The sequence below is a fragment of the Meriones unguiculatus genome, chromosome 16 (assembly GCF_030254825.1).
Source record: "Meriones unguiculatus strain TT.TT164.6M chromosome 16, Bangor_MerUng_6.1, whole genome shotgun sequence".
NCBI classification, from domain to species: Eukaryota; Metazoa; Chordata; class Mammalia; order Rodentia; family Muridae; genus Meriones; species Meriones unguiculatus.
The window spans coordinates 64,980,592-64,997,158 of NC_083363.1; the positions used below are offsets into that span (position 1 = coordinate 64,980,592).

The following is a 16,567-nucleotide window of genomic DNA, read 5'->3' on the forward strand; positions in this document are numbered from 1 at the left end:
CACTGCACCTGACCCCAGTAAAAACTTTCATGCCCTGATAGTGTAGAAGTGGGCATGGTATGTGCCCAGTTCCAACTGAACCCTTTGCCGTGTCTTCACAGGCCTCGGAAAGACACGCAGGAAGCCAAGTGCTCGGGATGCATCCCCAACGCCAAGCACTGATGCAGAGTACCCTGCCAACGGCAGCGGTGCTGACCGCATCTATGACCTCAACATCCCAGCCTTCGTCAAGTTCGCCTACGTAGCAGAACGAGAGGATGAGCTGACCCTGGTGAAGGGCTCCCGAGTCACAGTCATGGAGAAATGCAGCGATGGTTGGTGGCGTGGCAGCTTCAATGGGCAGATTGGCTGGTTCCCCTCCAACTATGTGCTGGAGGAGGCGGACGAGGCAGCAGCAGAGGCCCCCAGCTTCCTGAGCCTGCGCCGGGGTGCTGCGCTAAGTAATGGGCAGGGTGCACGGGTGCTGCACGTGGTGCAGACACTGTACCCCTTCAGCTCAGTCACTGAGGAGGAGCTTAGCTTCGAGAAGGGGGAGACCATGGAGGTGATTGAGAAGCCTGAGAACGATCCCGAGTGGTGGAAATGCAAAAATGCCCGAGGCCAGGTGGGCCTAGTCCCCAAGAACTACGTGGTGGTCCTCAGTGACGGGCCTGCACTGCACCCCACGCACACTCCGCAGATCAGCTACACCGGGCCCTCAGCCAGCGGACGGTTTGCTGGTCGTGAGTGGTATTATGGCAACGTGACACGGCACCAGGCCGAATGTGCGCTCAATGAACGGGGCGTTGAGGGCGACTTCCTCATTAGGGACAGCGAGTCCTCGGTAAGTGCCCAGCTGCTCCTCTGCTGGGGCCACACTGCCAGAAGAAAGCTAAGTGTGCAGTTCCCTCACGTGTGAGTTCAGGGACTCCCTCCAGCCTTGGTCTGAGGATATTCAATGATATTACAGTTCATTTGCCTGATTCTCCATTGTTAAATGTCTTACAAAGTCTAATTTATGAGTTAGGCTTAATCATGGGCATAACAAAAAACTGATTTCTAAGTCTACCATGGTTTCAGGCATCTGCTGGAGTTCTTGGAACTATCCTTAAAAAGAACCACCTTGTGTGAGTGACATGACTGTGTGCCATTCTCTTGTCATGTTCACTGACTATACTTGAAATAGCAAAATCGTATTTGAGGGCACATACCAAACAGGATAAATATTATTCAGGCACAGGGTCTGCTGCTCCGAGCTTAGCTAATTTTGAGTTGGGTAGACTGAGGTCCCTGTTGCGACTCCTTTCCTAGGTTGTGGGAAGATGATGAAAGCAATTTTCATCTCTCAAAGGTGATTTTGGCCCTGTAGTAAGGCTCCCCCTTTTCTAGTTTAGAGATATAGACTTTCTTTCCCTTCCTGGTTCCTGCCTATGTAGAAAACCCGTCTGATTACTTTTTCGATGCCATCTGATCTGAGTATACAGTGAGTTCTCAGCTAACAGGTGCCTGGCTTCTAATGCAGCCTTTTGTTGCTGGGTTGTTTTTTTTGTTGTTGTTGTTGTTTGTTTGTTTTTGTTTTTTGTAAACCACATAATCCCAAGGTTGTCTCTGCTGCAAGCAGAGCCACTGAAAAGCTCATCTCTGAAAAGCTCTTAGAGTACTTACAGTTTAACAGAAACCTGGAGTGCTCAAGGGAGATGAGAAAGTGGGAAATGAGGCCACCTGTCTGGCACAGCCAGTCCTCCTCTAACAGGTGTCTGGTTGTGGGGCTCATCGGGAGTATCTGAAAGAACCAGACACTTTCACCACAGGCAGCCTTCTGTGTGCGCCTCCTGGGAATAACACATTTTGTAGATACCTTCCCAGTGACTCTTCTAAACCTGTACGCGAGAGTCTAGTCCAGTATGCTCAAGCATTACTAGTTCTCCTGGGTTTTTGTTTCATGTTTCCAGTGCACACTGTAAGAGCAGGATGTGTATGTTCCACCCTGCTAGTTCAGTGAGCCGTGTACACGCCTGCCTCAGAACAGATCTGAGAGGAGGTCACAGCCCCTTGTGGAGAGGGGCAACTAAAGTTTTTATAGTAGAAGGAGCATTGAACTAGTAGAAACCAAATCCCTTTTTGGTGTCAGCAGGTTTTTAGACCCAGATATTCGTAGGCAGGGCTCGAATGCTGACTATCTAAAATCTGAATACTGAGGTGCCCTGATCAAGATAAGGGTTCATCATTGTTGGCAAAGACTTCATGGCATTGTTCTCATGCCTTGGAGAACCTGTGCATGGCTGCTTTTAGATCAAACTCTGGGCCTGGAAAGAATTAAGGACAGCAGTGCCTCCAACCCTGCAGAGCAGGAACAGGGAAGGCACTGAAAAACTGAGTACAAAACGTACAGTCCAGAGTGCTTATGAGGCAAACACTTGAATCTGAAGTGGCTTCTTGGGTGAGAGAGGGCCTACAACCATATAGTGGGGAGGTATTGGCCTCATTTATTGACAGATGAGGAAAACATCCTCTGAGAGTTCTAGTCCAAAAAAGACCTGTTAATTTTCTGTATCCAGGTAAGCAGATTTCTTCCCACTGATGGAGGCATTGATTATTTACAGTGTTTTAACCCTTTTTGTGGACATCCTTTATTCCACCTCAACTTAAGAAGCTGAGGGAAGACTGGCTTTTGTTGCTAGGATGTGGGGCAAAGAAGGCTTTATTGAAATGTGTATCACTTCCAGAGACACTGATTGGTTTGCAGCCATGTAGAGCTTCATCTCCCCATAGTCTTGGGGCTGTTAAGCTGTGTATCTATGCCAAGAGCCTGTTACAACGGGCTCTAAGTTGTGTTAAATTTTATTCACCAATGAAAGAATGGGGAAGATTCAGGTTTTCTGTCTTATCAGCTTCATTTCATGATGGTGAAGGGCCATGGGTGACTCCCTTCTTCATTCTTTTTCCACCTGATGCCTGTCCCATGTTCTGTGTCATTTTTCCTTTTTATTTTTTTTTGGGGGGCGGGGAGTGGGTTCAGGGCAGAGCTTTGTTCTCACAGCCAAGCTCATTCACATAGAACATTAATTCATGATCTAATTGCATATCACAGGGTTGAAGAATAAAAGATGTTCCCAGGGGCTTGACTCTCCCACAGGACTGAGGCAAATGCATTTGAGCCTGTAGCCTACATTATGGAGGGGACTTTAGAAAGCCTGGTCCCTGAATGTAAACAGGAGGTTAGGGAACATAGTCTTCCTGATAGGTGTCAATTAAAATATAATTCAGGCGATGGCAAGGTAAATGAGCAAAGCTCTGGATAGTGTTCTATACTGATAAATCTCTACTGTTTTTCTTTTTTGAAGAATTAAAATCTACTCATCTCTGAATACAAGAAAGTCTGTACATTCCAGGGGAGAGGTGTGCATTGCATGTATAATGAACATTGTTTCATCTGTACCTTCTAAGCTGGGGGAGTGCTAGACATTTCAGAGCTCTGTTGGCATTGTACTAGACATGAGGAATGAACAAACAAGCAGAGCTGTTTGACTCACCCATCACCAACTGTAGTAGCCATCATCCTTTCTCTTCTGGCCTCGTTTTCTTTCTTAATCTCTTTACTTATCTATAATGACAGTTCTTTTTAAAAGCTAAAGGAGACACAATATTTCCCTTTGTCAACCAACACCTATGTAGTAAACCTGCTTAGGGCAAAAATTCACAGAAGCCCTGCCTGCCCTGTAGGGGCATCAAATTCTTAAGTGTTCACCTACATTGATTCTGTAGGGGTGCTTTAGAGGCTATATTAAAATTAGTTTATTTCTGGCAAGCACTACAAGTGTCAGTGTTTTATTTTCTCAGTTACTGGATTCCTTTCCTTGTAAACGGTACTCAGAAGGCATTTGATGCAAAGGAGGCACTCTGAAAGGTAGAAAGGGTCCTGGGTTAATAAAGGACAGCATCAGCCAGAATTGGGAGTATTCCAGATTTTGATCCCCAGAGAGCTAATAAATTTCCCTCTGGCATATTATGTGTCATGATAATAATCAGGTACTAATGTTTGTCATGTTTCATATTCATTTAAGGTAGAGAAAAAATCCTTTGATAAAAAAGATTTAATATATTATTGACCACATGAAAAGTCAGCAGATGTTTCATTTTCCCTTCTAAAACCTATTAATTCTACTTAATTGGGAAATAAAAACTAATGAGTTCTTTGCTTTCAAATTATTATATATTTACATATTTTATTTTATGCATGTGGATATTTTGCCAGCATGTATATATTTGTACCACATGTGGAGTGCCCCTGGAGGCCAGAAGAGGGCGTTGGATCCCTTAGAACTGGAGTTACAGAGGGTTATGAACCACCATGTGGATGCTAAGATTCGAACTGCATCTTCTGAAAGACAGCAGTGCTCTTAACCTCTGAGTCATCTTTCTAGCCTAAAATTTTTTAATTTATTTATTTTTTATTACAATTTATTCACTTTGTATCCTGGCTGTGGCCCCCTCCCTCATCTCCTCCCAATCCCACACTCCCTACCTTTTCGCCCTCCTATGCCCCTCTCCTAGTCCACAGATAGGTGAGGTCCTCCTTCCCTTCCATCTGGCCCTAGCCTATCAGGTCTCATCAGGACTTTTTGCATTGTCTTCCTCTGTGGCCTAAGATAGAACCATCTGGAGGGTTCCGGAGCTCCAAAAGGAGACCAACAAAGCCAAAAACAAACAAACAAACAAACAACCTAGGCCCTGCAGAAACTGATACCCCAACTAAGGACCATGCATGAAAAAGACCTAAAGCCCCTGCTCAGAGGTAGCCCATAGACTCTCCAAGTGTGTGCCCTAGTAAGGGGAACAGGGGCTATCTCTGGCATAATTTCACTGGCAGGCTCTCTGATTACCTCTCCCTGGGAGTTGTGACATTTTAAGAATTTATTTCTTATAGAAACATTTCTAACCACAGTTTCATTGACCCATCTGTCTAGATGGGGGATTCAGACAATGAAGTTCAGCTCCAGATCTTCTCAGGAGCTGTGAGTGTAGAGAATGCTGTTCTCATACCCCTCAGCACTCTTCAAAGTGTAAGCTCTTCTGTCTCAGCTTGGAAAACAGAAATAGTCAAGTGAATTCCTCTAGAGTTTTCACTGCCCAGCTGCCTAGCCTGTGGCTTAACCCCAGCTGGGGTGGCATTAGGAAAAAGCAGGTTACCCTGAGCAGCAAGAGTTTCTATTGCTGTGATAAATACCATGACAAAAAGAAACTCTGGGAGAAAACAGTTTATTTAGCATAAACTTCCACATCACAATCCATTGTGGAAGGGTGTCAGGGCAGAAACCTGAAGGCTGGAACCAAAGCAGAGGCCGTGAAGGAGTGCTGCTTACTGGCTTTCTCTTCATGACTTCCTCAGCCTGCTTATAGCACCTGAACTACCAGTCCAGAGCTGGCACTGCCCACAGAGAGCTGTGTCCTCCCACATCAGTTATCAGTTAAAAAAATACGTGGCAGGCTTGCCCACAGGCCAATCTGTTGGGGAATTTTTTTTTTTTTTTTTTTTTTTTTAGTTGAGGCTCTCTCTTCCAAAATGATTCTAGGTTGTGTTAAACTGACCTAAAAGGAGCCAGCACACTCCTGTTTTGGAAAAAAGTCATTTTGTCAGGCTTTTTGCACATTACCAAGTGAAATTTTTCTAACTTTAAACTTACTCTCATTTTTAAAAATTATTTTAATCCAGTATGCTGATCATGCTTTCACTTTCCTGGAATCCTACCCACCTCTAAACTCCATATCTTTTCTTTTTCTCTCCCTCTCTTTAAAAACTAACAGGCAAACAAAAAAATCAAAAATTTTTAAAGAAAACAGACACACATAAAAAAAAAAATCAGAGACCATAATGTATATCCAAAAGTCCAAAAAGATACAAACAAACAAACAAACACAAGACAAAAAGTTTACAAAATACCATTGAGTTCATTTGTTTTGTGTTGATCATCTACTGCTGGGCACGAGGCTTAAGTGTAGTGTGAGTCCATTGGAGAAAACTAAAAACCTGTGTCCTCTTTTTCTTCTCAGTGATAGGGCCCCATCTGGCTTGAACCTGTGTAGGCCCTGTTCTTGCTGCCAGTCTCTAAGAGATCATATGTGCATCAGTCTGACTGTGTCTGGAAGACACTGTTTCCTTAGAATCCTCATTCCCTCTGGCTCCACAGTCTTTCTATCTCCTCATCTGCACAGGTCCCTAAGCCCTGTGAGGAGGGGTTTGATGGAGACAACCTAATTAGTATTGATTGTTTCAAAATCTCTTACACATTGTCCATTTGTGAGTCTCTGTATTAATTGCCAGCCACTGACAGTCTCTGATGATGCCTGAGCAAGGCACCGACCTGTGGGTATAGCAGTGTGTCCTTAGGAGACATTTCATTGCATAGTATTTGGTTTTCCCCTAGGCTCACGGCCTATCCAGTCACAAGTTCTTGGGCACTAAAGCAGTGGCCAACCATGAATTCCATCTCATGGAGTAGGCCTCAGACCCAGTCAGAGAATGGTTGCTTACTTACTTATGCAGTGTTTATACCACTATTGCTCCAGCATATCTTGTGGGCAGGTCACTATTAATAGATTACAGGGTTTGTATCTAAATTGGTGATTGTGTTTCCCCTCTGCAAAGAATGTTTCCAGTACCATGAACACTAGTCAGTAGGCATGAGCCAGAGCTCTTGGAGATGGATTTCACCTCAGCAGCCTTTGATCTTCAGTACTCGCTTTACTACAGACAGCACACTATTGTCTGTGAAAAGACGTGGTTAGTATGAGAGGCTAGCTCTTACTGAAAGATGGCTCATCACGTACATACACATACTCCAAACTCCATAGTTTCTGGTCCCAAGTATTTTGAGCAAAGGATACTGGTCCTACAGTGACCTCTGTGAGTGAAATATAGAAAATAGAGAGCAACCTGTCACACCTTGGGAATCACAGTGTGTCTGTGAGATGAGCTATCTGAGCCAACAGCTGCCTGGACAGTGGTGGTAAAACATCACTTGCTCATCACCATTACCCTGCAGGTGGACTCTCAGTTACCCCAGCAATGTGTCTAGCTTCCATGAATCGTATGCTTACCTCCATCAGTTCCTCCAGCTTGACTTTTGCCTGTCCAGACGGCAGTACAAATGTGGAAACCCAAGACACCATCCTTAACCCCTACAGTACCTGTCCATCTTGGCAAACATACATCTTTCCAGTCTGATTCTGCCTTTCTTTATTTCTGAACAGTCTTGGCTGACCTGCAGGCTTGAGCCAGGTCCTTTTTCCATCCCCTTGTACATCCCTTTCAATGAGGGTTAGCACAGGGATATGCCAGGAACACTTAACCGTGTCTGCCTTGCTTGACATGGAAGCCTAAGAACTGTCCTACTGCTCAGAGAGTGAGCTGATTATGTGCAGTGGGAAGGGTCTGCTCTTAGCCCAGCAGAGCTATAAAGGCTGCCCAGTTCATCCTATATCCTGTTCTCATGTGGGATTGCTCTGTACTGCTGGCTGGCTTGGGTCAGACCCATGGCCTCTGGAATTCCATTGTTGCTACTGCTATAGAGTCCAGATGCTGGTTCTTCAGACCTGGCAATATTGTAAGGGGAGAAGAGGTCATCCACTGTCAGCTAAAGCAGCTTTTCAAAATAAAAGATGTCAGATCAGCAATTCAGGCGTAAGACTGTTCAGAAATGTTCTCATTGAAATCCCTTAGGTCAGTAGCTCCTTTTTGTATAAAGATTTATGTAGAGTTCATGCAAATTTGAAAGTACAAGGTAGAAATGTTTTTCACACAAGATAAGTAAAAGTATAATGGAAAAAGAAACTTAAAACCCCAGGTCAAATATACCCTTATCATTTGAGTCACTAAACCCCCCATGTGGCTAAAGCATGGACTGACTGTATTAAGCATGGGGAGCTTCTGGGGCAGGCTTTTTGCTGTTCAGTTTTGTCTGTTTGCGTTTTTGACTGTGGCTACAGAAAATACTGAGTGTGTGCCTGCCTTACAGATAAAGACCATCCTTTGCTTCACAGAGGAGTTCACAGAGGAGTTATAAGATGGTGATCCTACAAGCATGCCATGTAGAGTGGTCTTGAGATGAAATTGTAGAAATGGTGTGACTTGGAATGTGTTTGTCTTTAACAAGACACATGCAGAGCAGAGCAGAGTGAGGGCTAGTGGGTCTGGACCAACATAACCATGTGCAGTCCTTCTGCCCGGTTTTCTGTGGGAAAATGGGAGTGGATGCTCCTTAAACAGAGGGTCCTGTCTCATAGTTGAGAAGCTTCTTCAGTGTCCTGTGAAGAGTTCTTTACCATTTCCCAATGAAATTCCATAAAAAGCGTTTATGTTTTTAAAAGCTTACAGATAACACACAGCTCGTTCAAGGCAGCCACTCAAACACTTTGCCCAGGCCTAAACTCTACCCATCTCCATGAGCCTCCATACCATTAAGAGGGCCATCCTGAAGCCATGGAGCCTTGCTCAGTTTTACACTTTGACTGTCAGTTACTTTTTTTTGCAGACTTATAATCCACGAAAAAGAAAGAACTATGGTAGAACTGTAATTAGAACAGCCTTGTCACCTCTTTCACGGTTGTCCTTTTGCCTGCACTCCATCCATAGTGTGTTATTAATGTTATCTGCTCCAGAGAAGTACAGTGTCTCCAGCAGTCACAGGCAGTCAATGTCCTAGGATTTTTGAAAGATGTATTTATAGAAGAATAAGCTAGAAACAGGGACTCCCTGATGCTGGGGCCATCTCTCAGCTTTTTCCTGGTCCCTAAGAAAAACTGAAATGGTCAGCAGGTATCTCAGGGGGCCTAAGGCAGAAGCCCTGTTTGATCTCCAAGAGGCACCATATGGGGACTGTGCCACCTCCCCATGACTTCCCCTGTTCTTCCTGGCCACTCCTAGTGGCTTCTGTGGTAGGAAGGGAACAACCTCCCCACCCACTGTGGTGCTTCCGTTTCCTGAAGTCCCATCAAAGTTTCACAGATCTTTTGTAGATTATAACTAATCTGTGTGTGTGGCGGGGGGGGGGGGGGGAAACGTCTTTAAAACCATATTGGCTGTTTCAGCAGTTTTTAAGTGTACAATTCTTTTACATCACTTTGCAGCTGTCAATCTTCAGAGCTTTGTTGCTGTACCAAAGAGAAAGTCTATCCCCATTGAACACCAACTCCCTAACTGCCCTATTCCCTGAGATTCCTTTCTCGCTCTCTAAGTTTTTATATTTTAGGGGCCTCTTAAAAATGGAATTACACAGTGGTTGTCTGTGTCTTGTTCACTTCACTTACGACATCCTCAGAGTTCATCTGTGTTGTAGCAATGTTTTAAAAATTGTCCTTCTTTAATGATGAATAATATTTTATTTTGTATATCCATTCATCTGGTGATGAACTTTCAAGGTGTTTTCAGTTTTTTGTTTTTAATTATTAATAATCCTGCCATTATTGTATTTGAATATTTATTCATGTTTCTACTTTGAATTGTCTTGTGTATGCCCTTTGGTAGGTTTGCTGAATCAAATGGTAAATATAGTTTTAATTTTTTGAAGACATACATGTTTCCATAGTGATTGCACAATTTTCCATCCCTACCAACAGTGCACCAGAATTCAGATTCTCCATCTTTGGCAATATTAATTGCTTAAAAAAACAAAACAAAACAAAAAACAGTCTAATGAGTGTGGAGTGGTTTTGAGTTGTACAATCATATGAACTTTATTTAGACTTGGCTGTGCTTTTATGTGTACATGTTCCTATGGGTACATTTACCTGTTAACATTGGATGTTTCTCAGTTGTTTGATCCAGTCTTTTGACAATAGACTCTTTCACTGAACCTGGAGCTCATCTGTTCAGCCAGGCCCCAGCAGCTCCATCTCCCAAGTTCTAGGGCTGGATATCAGCCACCACGTCAGGCTTTTTGTTCCCCCCTAAGGGTTCTGAGGACCCAAACTCAGGTGCGCATGCTTGCATAGCAAGCTCCTTACCTACAGCCACAAGCCACCGTGCTGTCCCTCAGCTTTAGTTCAGTGTGGCTTTCACTGTTTTTTGTTGTTGTTGTTGTTGTTGTTGTTTTTGTTGTATTGCTCTTTAGAATCCTTCTTTAGGAGATGTTTCTCAAGTCCCTGCCACTATGCATTTTCTCAACAAAGACCAGATGTCATGACAGGAGCAGCAGAGTAGGAAGGGAGTGTTTTCAGTGCTGTGGAGTCTGCTGCAGACATTAGATTTAATGTGTGATAACCATGGTGGAATCCCATGCGTGCCTTCCTTGCTGCATTGTTTCACCTTTTAAAGTTCCAGTTATATGATAAGCATCAGACATGCAACAGAATCCACTGCAGGGGCCTCAGCAAACAAACAAGATTGCCTTTGTGAAATTCCTGAGAGCTCTGCAGTACTTCTCAGACAGGTAGCATCATTGTCAGCAACAATCTTGCTAGAAATGCAGAGTCCCAGACCCCTTCCTGCTGGGACTTGAGAAGTCCTGCCTTCTGGGATGTATGCTTGTTTGAAGCCCCCTGAATAATGTTTATTTTATGGTAAAGTTGTTAAACTGGACATAGTGGATCACAACTGTGGTCCCAGCACTCTGGAGCCTGAGGTAGGAAGATTACCAAGAGTTCATGGCCCACCTGGGCTACAAAATAATGTTTATTTTATGGTAAAGTTGTTAAACTGGACATAGTGGATCACAACTGTGGTCCCAGCACTCTGGAGCCTGAGGTAGGAAGATTACCAAGAGTTCATGGCCCACCTGGGCTACAACATGGGTTCCAGGTCAGCCTGAGCTACAGAGCAACAAACAAACAGTTAAATGCAGTAAAACACTGTGGACAGAAAAAGGACAGTATTCTTAAAGTCTATATATTACAGTATTATATTGGGAATTCTATGGTGGGGGTCAGAAAAGAATAAACAACTGCACAGATCTATTTGAAGATGATCCTAAGAGCGCTGATAGTTTGGTATTACCTGTGGGTTGCCTTTAAGGCTGTGGAGTAAATAGTCAGAGGCTTGAGGGCAGGAGAAGATAATTTGTGTAAACACCAAGTGCCACCTGCATTGATGGAAACATTTCAGTCAGTTTTGTTTTCACTTAAAAATAGGCTGTGTTGGACAACCAGGGAAGATGGCGAACAGTGAGGATATTACTCAGTAGGGCCCATTTTACCTCTTACCCATTGGTTCTTCATTTGGGAATCACTGAACAAAAGATGTTTACCCTACTGAAGTAAAAATGAAATTTTTTTTTCTCAAAGGAAAAGGAGTAAAAGGATGTAGAGTTTGATTTAAAAAACAAAAGAACAAAATAACAAAAACAAAGAAAACAAACAAAAAAACCAATAAACTGCCTTCTCTGAAATGCAGGGAGTATCAGCATAGGTGCAGATCCCTGATGTTTGAAACAGTGAGCAGAATCTGGCTCAGGTTCATGGGGATAGTCAAGGGTATTTCTTCACTTGTCCAAAGTGGATGATAAATTTTAAGGTTAATTAAATTCCAGGTGTGTCTCCTGGCAAAGTTCCCTCTTCCCATATTTCCTTACAGTCATCATGCTTAGAAAACAAATAACATTAAGCTCTCGGAGATGAGAGAGAAAAGGATATTAATGGTCATTCTTAATGTTTGTGGTTTTTCTCTCTATGATTGAGGAAAAGGGGTATTTTCCCAAGCTACCTGCTTTATGGGAGTGTAGAGTCTAAGGCAGTGGATTAAGCAGGTGCCGCTGCAGGAACAATCTGACCCTGTAGAAAGCACCAGTGAGCATTCTTTCAGATGCTTTTCTAAAAGCACCTGTGAACAAAAACTTGAGATGCAAGACTTAAGGAAGTGAATAGTAGAATAGGTAAGGTAGTCAGAATTGGTAATCTATTAAATACTCAGAGCCCAGTGCAAGGGTATGAAATTAAACCAAGTTCTTGGATTTAAGAGGATTGTATAATAAAGGCCTCAAGGGAAGTTGAATTCTATCAACCTGTTCAAGTAGATTCACTTGAACATGACCTCCTAAAAAGAAGAGAGGCATGGACGGGTTGTACTCATTGTTAATGCTCCAGAGTCTTGAATTCCACTGGGCCATGAGAAAAATAGAACCATTCCTTGCAAAGGAACAGTCAGAGAAAGAGATGGACAGCGCATTCCAGCATTAGGGAATGTGAAGGTGGCTTATTCATCAGTTCAGAGAACTGTCAAAAAGCAGATCCAGAGCTAGAAGAACATGTGGAGCCCAATGAGCAGTCCAAATGTGAGAACAAAGAGAAAGCATAGAGGCAACTGTTTCAAAATAGAGAAGGTGCAGTCTTGGTGTACCCAAAGCTTAGTCTAGCTATAGAATGGCCTGATGGCTATAGGATATGGAATGATAGATAAAGGTATCATTCCATTCTTCTCTACCCTTTCCTCAGGAATGTGGAGCCTTTACAGAGACTGACTTCTGGTGACTAGAATGTGGTCAAATTTTTGACCGATAACCCAAAATGGGCCTTGAGAGACTTAAGTCCTTTTCTGTTCTCCTTTGGAACACCCTATACGGTTGAGTCAACTGCCATGTTGTTATGCTTATACAGCCTTTGCAGAGGACCTTGTGTGGTTCCAGTGAAAGTCAAAATTGAGTCAGATGACTGCAGCCTCCACCAGTGTCTTGCCTTATGTCTTGTTTTATAGAGCTGGAGGTGAAAGCCAGAGTTTCACACATGCTAGGTAAGCCAGGATCTACACTCACATCCTGTTGCCTGTGTGTTTGAAAAACATTTATGGGTTTTCAGACAAGCTTTGTTTTAGAGTATCCCATCATACCACAGGACCCTGCTGCTTTTTGACAAGAGTTGTGTGACATTGGGCTTCTTCATCTGTTTTTCCTAAATCTGTTTTGTAAAGGCAAGCACAGGAGGTTCAGAACACAGAGGAAGACTGATGGAGTAATCTTTCTAGGTCTCATTCGTCTGGTGTTCTTTAAGGTAGACTTGCTTGCTCCCATCTCTAGCAGACCCAGGGGTTAGCTCACATGATAGAAGCAAGTGTTAACCCTTACCAGCATGTTCTAGCCATCCTGTTAGGGAAAGTTATCCACAGGGACTGGCCAGACAGAACAGGAGGACATTATTGCAGATCACCAGGGAAACTGGCAGTGGGCCTCCATTTCTGCTTTGCTCATGAATCTTATTCTCATCTTTTCTCGTGGTGTGTATATTTTTTATTTATTAACAATTACAACACTGTTGGCTGGCCCAAGGCCTCCCACACAGGTGAGCTGGTCCTGCCCTGGGTGAGTTTCTGTTTCTGGGGCTCCCTTCATAAAGTCCCCAGATAATGCCACTGCTGCTGGTCTGGGAACCACTGAGCTCTGCCATCTCCAGGCTGCATGTAAAAAGGGGCTCAGAGGTACAGGGTTGTACCTCATTGTAATGTGGCACAGACCAAAGTATAACGTTATTTTTAAAACACTTTACAAAACTTATACTGTCGGGGTTGGAGATTTTGGTCAGTGGGCTCATTCCTCAGCTCTAGGGAAAAGAAGGGAGGAAGTGGGGAGAGAGGCTGGGGGCAAGAAATCAAGCAAGCTAGCTGTCAGTCAAGCTATATAAGGCTTATATGAAACATAAATTAGTGTTTCAGACTTGGGTCACATCCCCAAACTATTTCAGTGTATATGCAAATGTTCCAAATTTAAAAAAAAAATCCAAAATGTAAACACTTTGTTGAGAGACAGTTGGGGCCTGTAACATGAAGTGATGTCTACTGGTATAGATTGTTCATTTCAGATGCCTGAGGAAACTCTTCTCAGTTTGAATTAAGAACACTCCAGACTCCTTGGCACTCCTGCTTAGCATGAGTTGATTGTATGTCCTTGACTTTAAGGTTTCTGCTCAAGAAACCCATGAAATTAAAAATTCCCTTTCCCACTGCATCATTTTACTGCTTGTACTGTAAAAAGCCCCTACATGTCATGGTATCAAATTAAGGATCTGATTAAAAGCATATTTTCCTGTTCAGAAAGTCATTTTGTTAACAAACACCAGGCATACCATATGCCTACTACAGCCATCCCAATTACTGCCCTTAAAAACAAGGCTGCTTTGTCTTGGTTGATTAAAGAATCATCCAAGTATCACAGTCTGGCTAGTGCCAAGCTGATCCAGGAAGGACACCCCATCTTAGCTCAGAATGTTAATAGTGAGAAGCCTAGGACTAAAGCATAACCCCTCTAAAGAGAACCCGGAAGCTGGGCAAGGTGGCGCCCACCTGTGATCCCAGCACTCAGGAAGGCAGAGTCAGGTGAATCTCTCTCTGTGAATTGAAGACCAGCCTGGTCTACAAAGTGAGTTTACAAAGTGAGTCCAGAACAGCCAAGGCTACACAGAGAAACTCAAAAAACCACAGGGGAGGGAGGGAGGGAGAGAGAGAGAGAGAGAACCTAGAGCCATTGGGGGAGGGTTGAGTGCTCCAGCTTGTGTCATTGTACTCAGTTGTCTGATGACTGCCTAGTGACCTTAGTGCCAGTATGTACAGGCAGTGCCTGCATGAAAGCCCTTTGAATAATTCCCAGTTTGTCAGAAAATAATTTGGGGAAATGGAAATTTCAGGGTTCTTCTGCCTCAAGGTTAACCCAGCTGTTGTTCTCTCTATAATGAGTTCCTACATGTCAGAGACCCAGAATGCATTTATCCCTGAATCCATGTGAAGCAGAATTTCGTTTTATTTGATGTGAACCTGGGAGCCCTGGGCTGCTGGTCAGTGTGAGACCCTGGATGAGTGCCTGTTCAGGCAGACCCTGTTCTCTGTAGGTACCTACCCTGCTGTTAACTCCCTTCTGCTTCCTCCCCAGCCCAGTGACTTCTCCGTGTCTCTCAAAGCATCAGGGAGGAACAAGCACTTCAAGGTGCAGCTGGTGGACAGCGTCTACTGCATTGGGCAGCGGCGGTTCCACAGCATGGACGAGCTCGTGGAGCACTACAAGAAGGCCCCCATCTTCACCAGCGAGCATGGGGAGAAGCTCTACCTCGTCCGAGCCCTTCAGTGAAGCAGCCATTGGCCTCCCATGCCCTGCCCACTGTGGGCCTCGCTGCCACCTCCACCTCCCAGAGTCCAGCGCTGCCGGCCACCTCCACCCATGTGGCCTGGATCACCTCTGTAGCCCAGTCAGTCCTTCTTCTCAGCCCTGTTGGTCAACCATAGCTACCCAGGCCCTCACAGCCATGCCATGGCTACCACCTTCTGGCTACCTTCAGGTAGTGAGGGTCAAAGGGAGCTAAGCTGCTCACTTTTTTCCTTTTTTAATTGGAAACAGTTTGTTTAAATCCTACAGACACACACACACACACGCACACACACACACACACACACACACACAGTAGAAGACTGGAGCTTATTTGGAGGGTAGTGCGGCTATATGTATTGAATATGTGACCTTAGCACACACTCCGAGAGCTGTGTCCGCGGGTATTCGGTGCCTCCCGTCAGCTGTGCTGGCCCAGGCCAGCCTGTGTCCTGGGCCTGCTTTTTTGTTGTTGATTTGTTTCATTGTTGTTGGTGGTTTTTTTGTTTTTTGGGTTTTTTTGTTTTTTGTTTTTTGTCATTGTTGTTTGGTTTGGGTTTTTGCTGCCTGGCTCCAGGCTCTGCAGGAGTCCAAGAATGTGCGGATAGCAATACTGGAAACCCTGGGGAGGTAGTGGTGAGGGAACTGCCCAGTGCCTTTAAGGCTGTGCTTGCAATAAAAGAGGGCTTTTGTGAGAGTCCTCTGCAAAAGAGGGAGCTGGCAACACAGAAAGAAACTCTGGTAATGTACCCTAGGTGTGCCATCCACATAGCGCTTTTTCCCTCTTGCCCTTCGGCTTGTTTGAATTTCACAATTATGTATTTAATTCTCAAAGTAATATGTATCTGTAGCTGTTTGTTGACACTAATAACATGATTAAGAAAAACAGCTGATCTCTTGGGAAGGGGAGCTACCAATACTTTATACACACATTATATATATATATATATATATATATATATATATATATATATGTACTATTTGCTTTACAGGGAAATTTTTCAGGGTTTACAGAATATGTGATTGGTAGTTACAGAATGTTTATGACGAAATTGCATTTTTCTTTTTCTTTACATTTGAACTTCTTTATAGTTTGACTATAGAGTCTTGAGATGGCACATTCCTACAATTGAAGAAGGGGTCTTGAGATCCCTTAAACTTGCATACCCAGTTTTTTGAATATTGTAATAAAAAAGTATTATGTCAAGGTTGTGTGTTTGTGTTTTGGGAGACCTGACTCTCTTCTAAGGAAGAAACAGCCACAGGAGTCACGGAAAACTCATCACCAAAAGAAGATGACTTATTTGCAGTGCCTGCTGTGGCCAAGCATGAGTTCAGATCCTCGGCACCCACAGAAAACCAGGCATTGGTCACATGTGTCCTTAGCATTCCAGGTCACCCAGAGCTTGCTGGTTAAGCATTCTTTCCAGTCCATGTGTGCTGAGCTCAGTGAGAAACCCTACCTCAAAAGATAAGAGTAGATAGTGGAAGACACTTGGCCTTCAATGCACATAGATAGGTGCACATATTCACAC

The 16,567-nt window shown here is 43.9% G+C and overlaps 1 protein-coding gene across 6 annotated transcripts in view; it reads left to right on the forward strand.

Moving 5' to 3' along the window:
• Nck2 (NCK adaptor protein 2) overlaps nt 1-16,239 on the forward strand; it is a 131,535-nt gene extending 115,296 nt beyond the window's left edge. For all 6 annotated transcript variants that reach the window (XM_021654268.2, XM_060369976.1, XM_021654265.2 and 3 more), the window contains 2 exons: nt 102-823; nt 14,823-16,239. In XM_021654268.2, the coding sequence (XP_021509943.1) occupies nt 102-823; nt 14,823-15,017 (917 nt within the window). In that variant the 3' untranslated portion in view covers nt 15,018-16,239. The remainder of the gene's footprint in view (nt 1-101; nt 824-14,822) is intronic.
• The last annotated feature ends 328 nt before the right edge of the window (nt 16,240-16,567 follow it).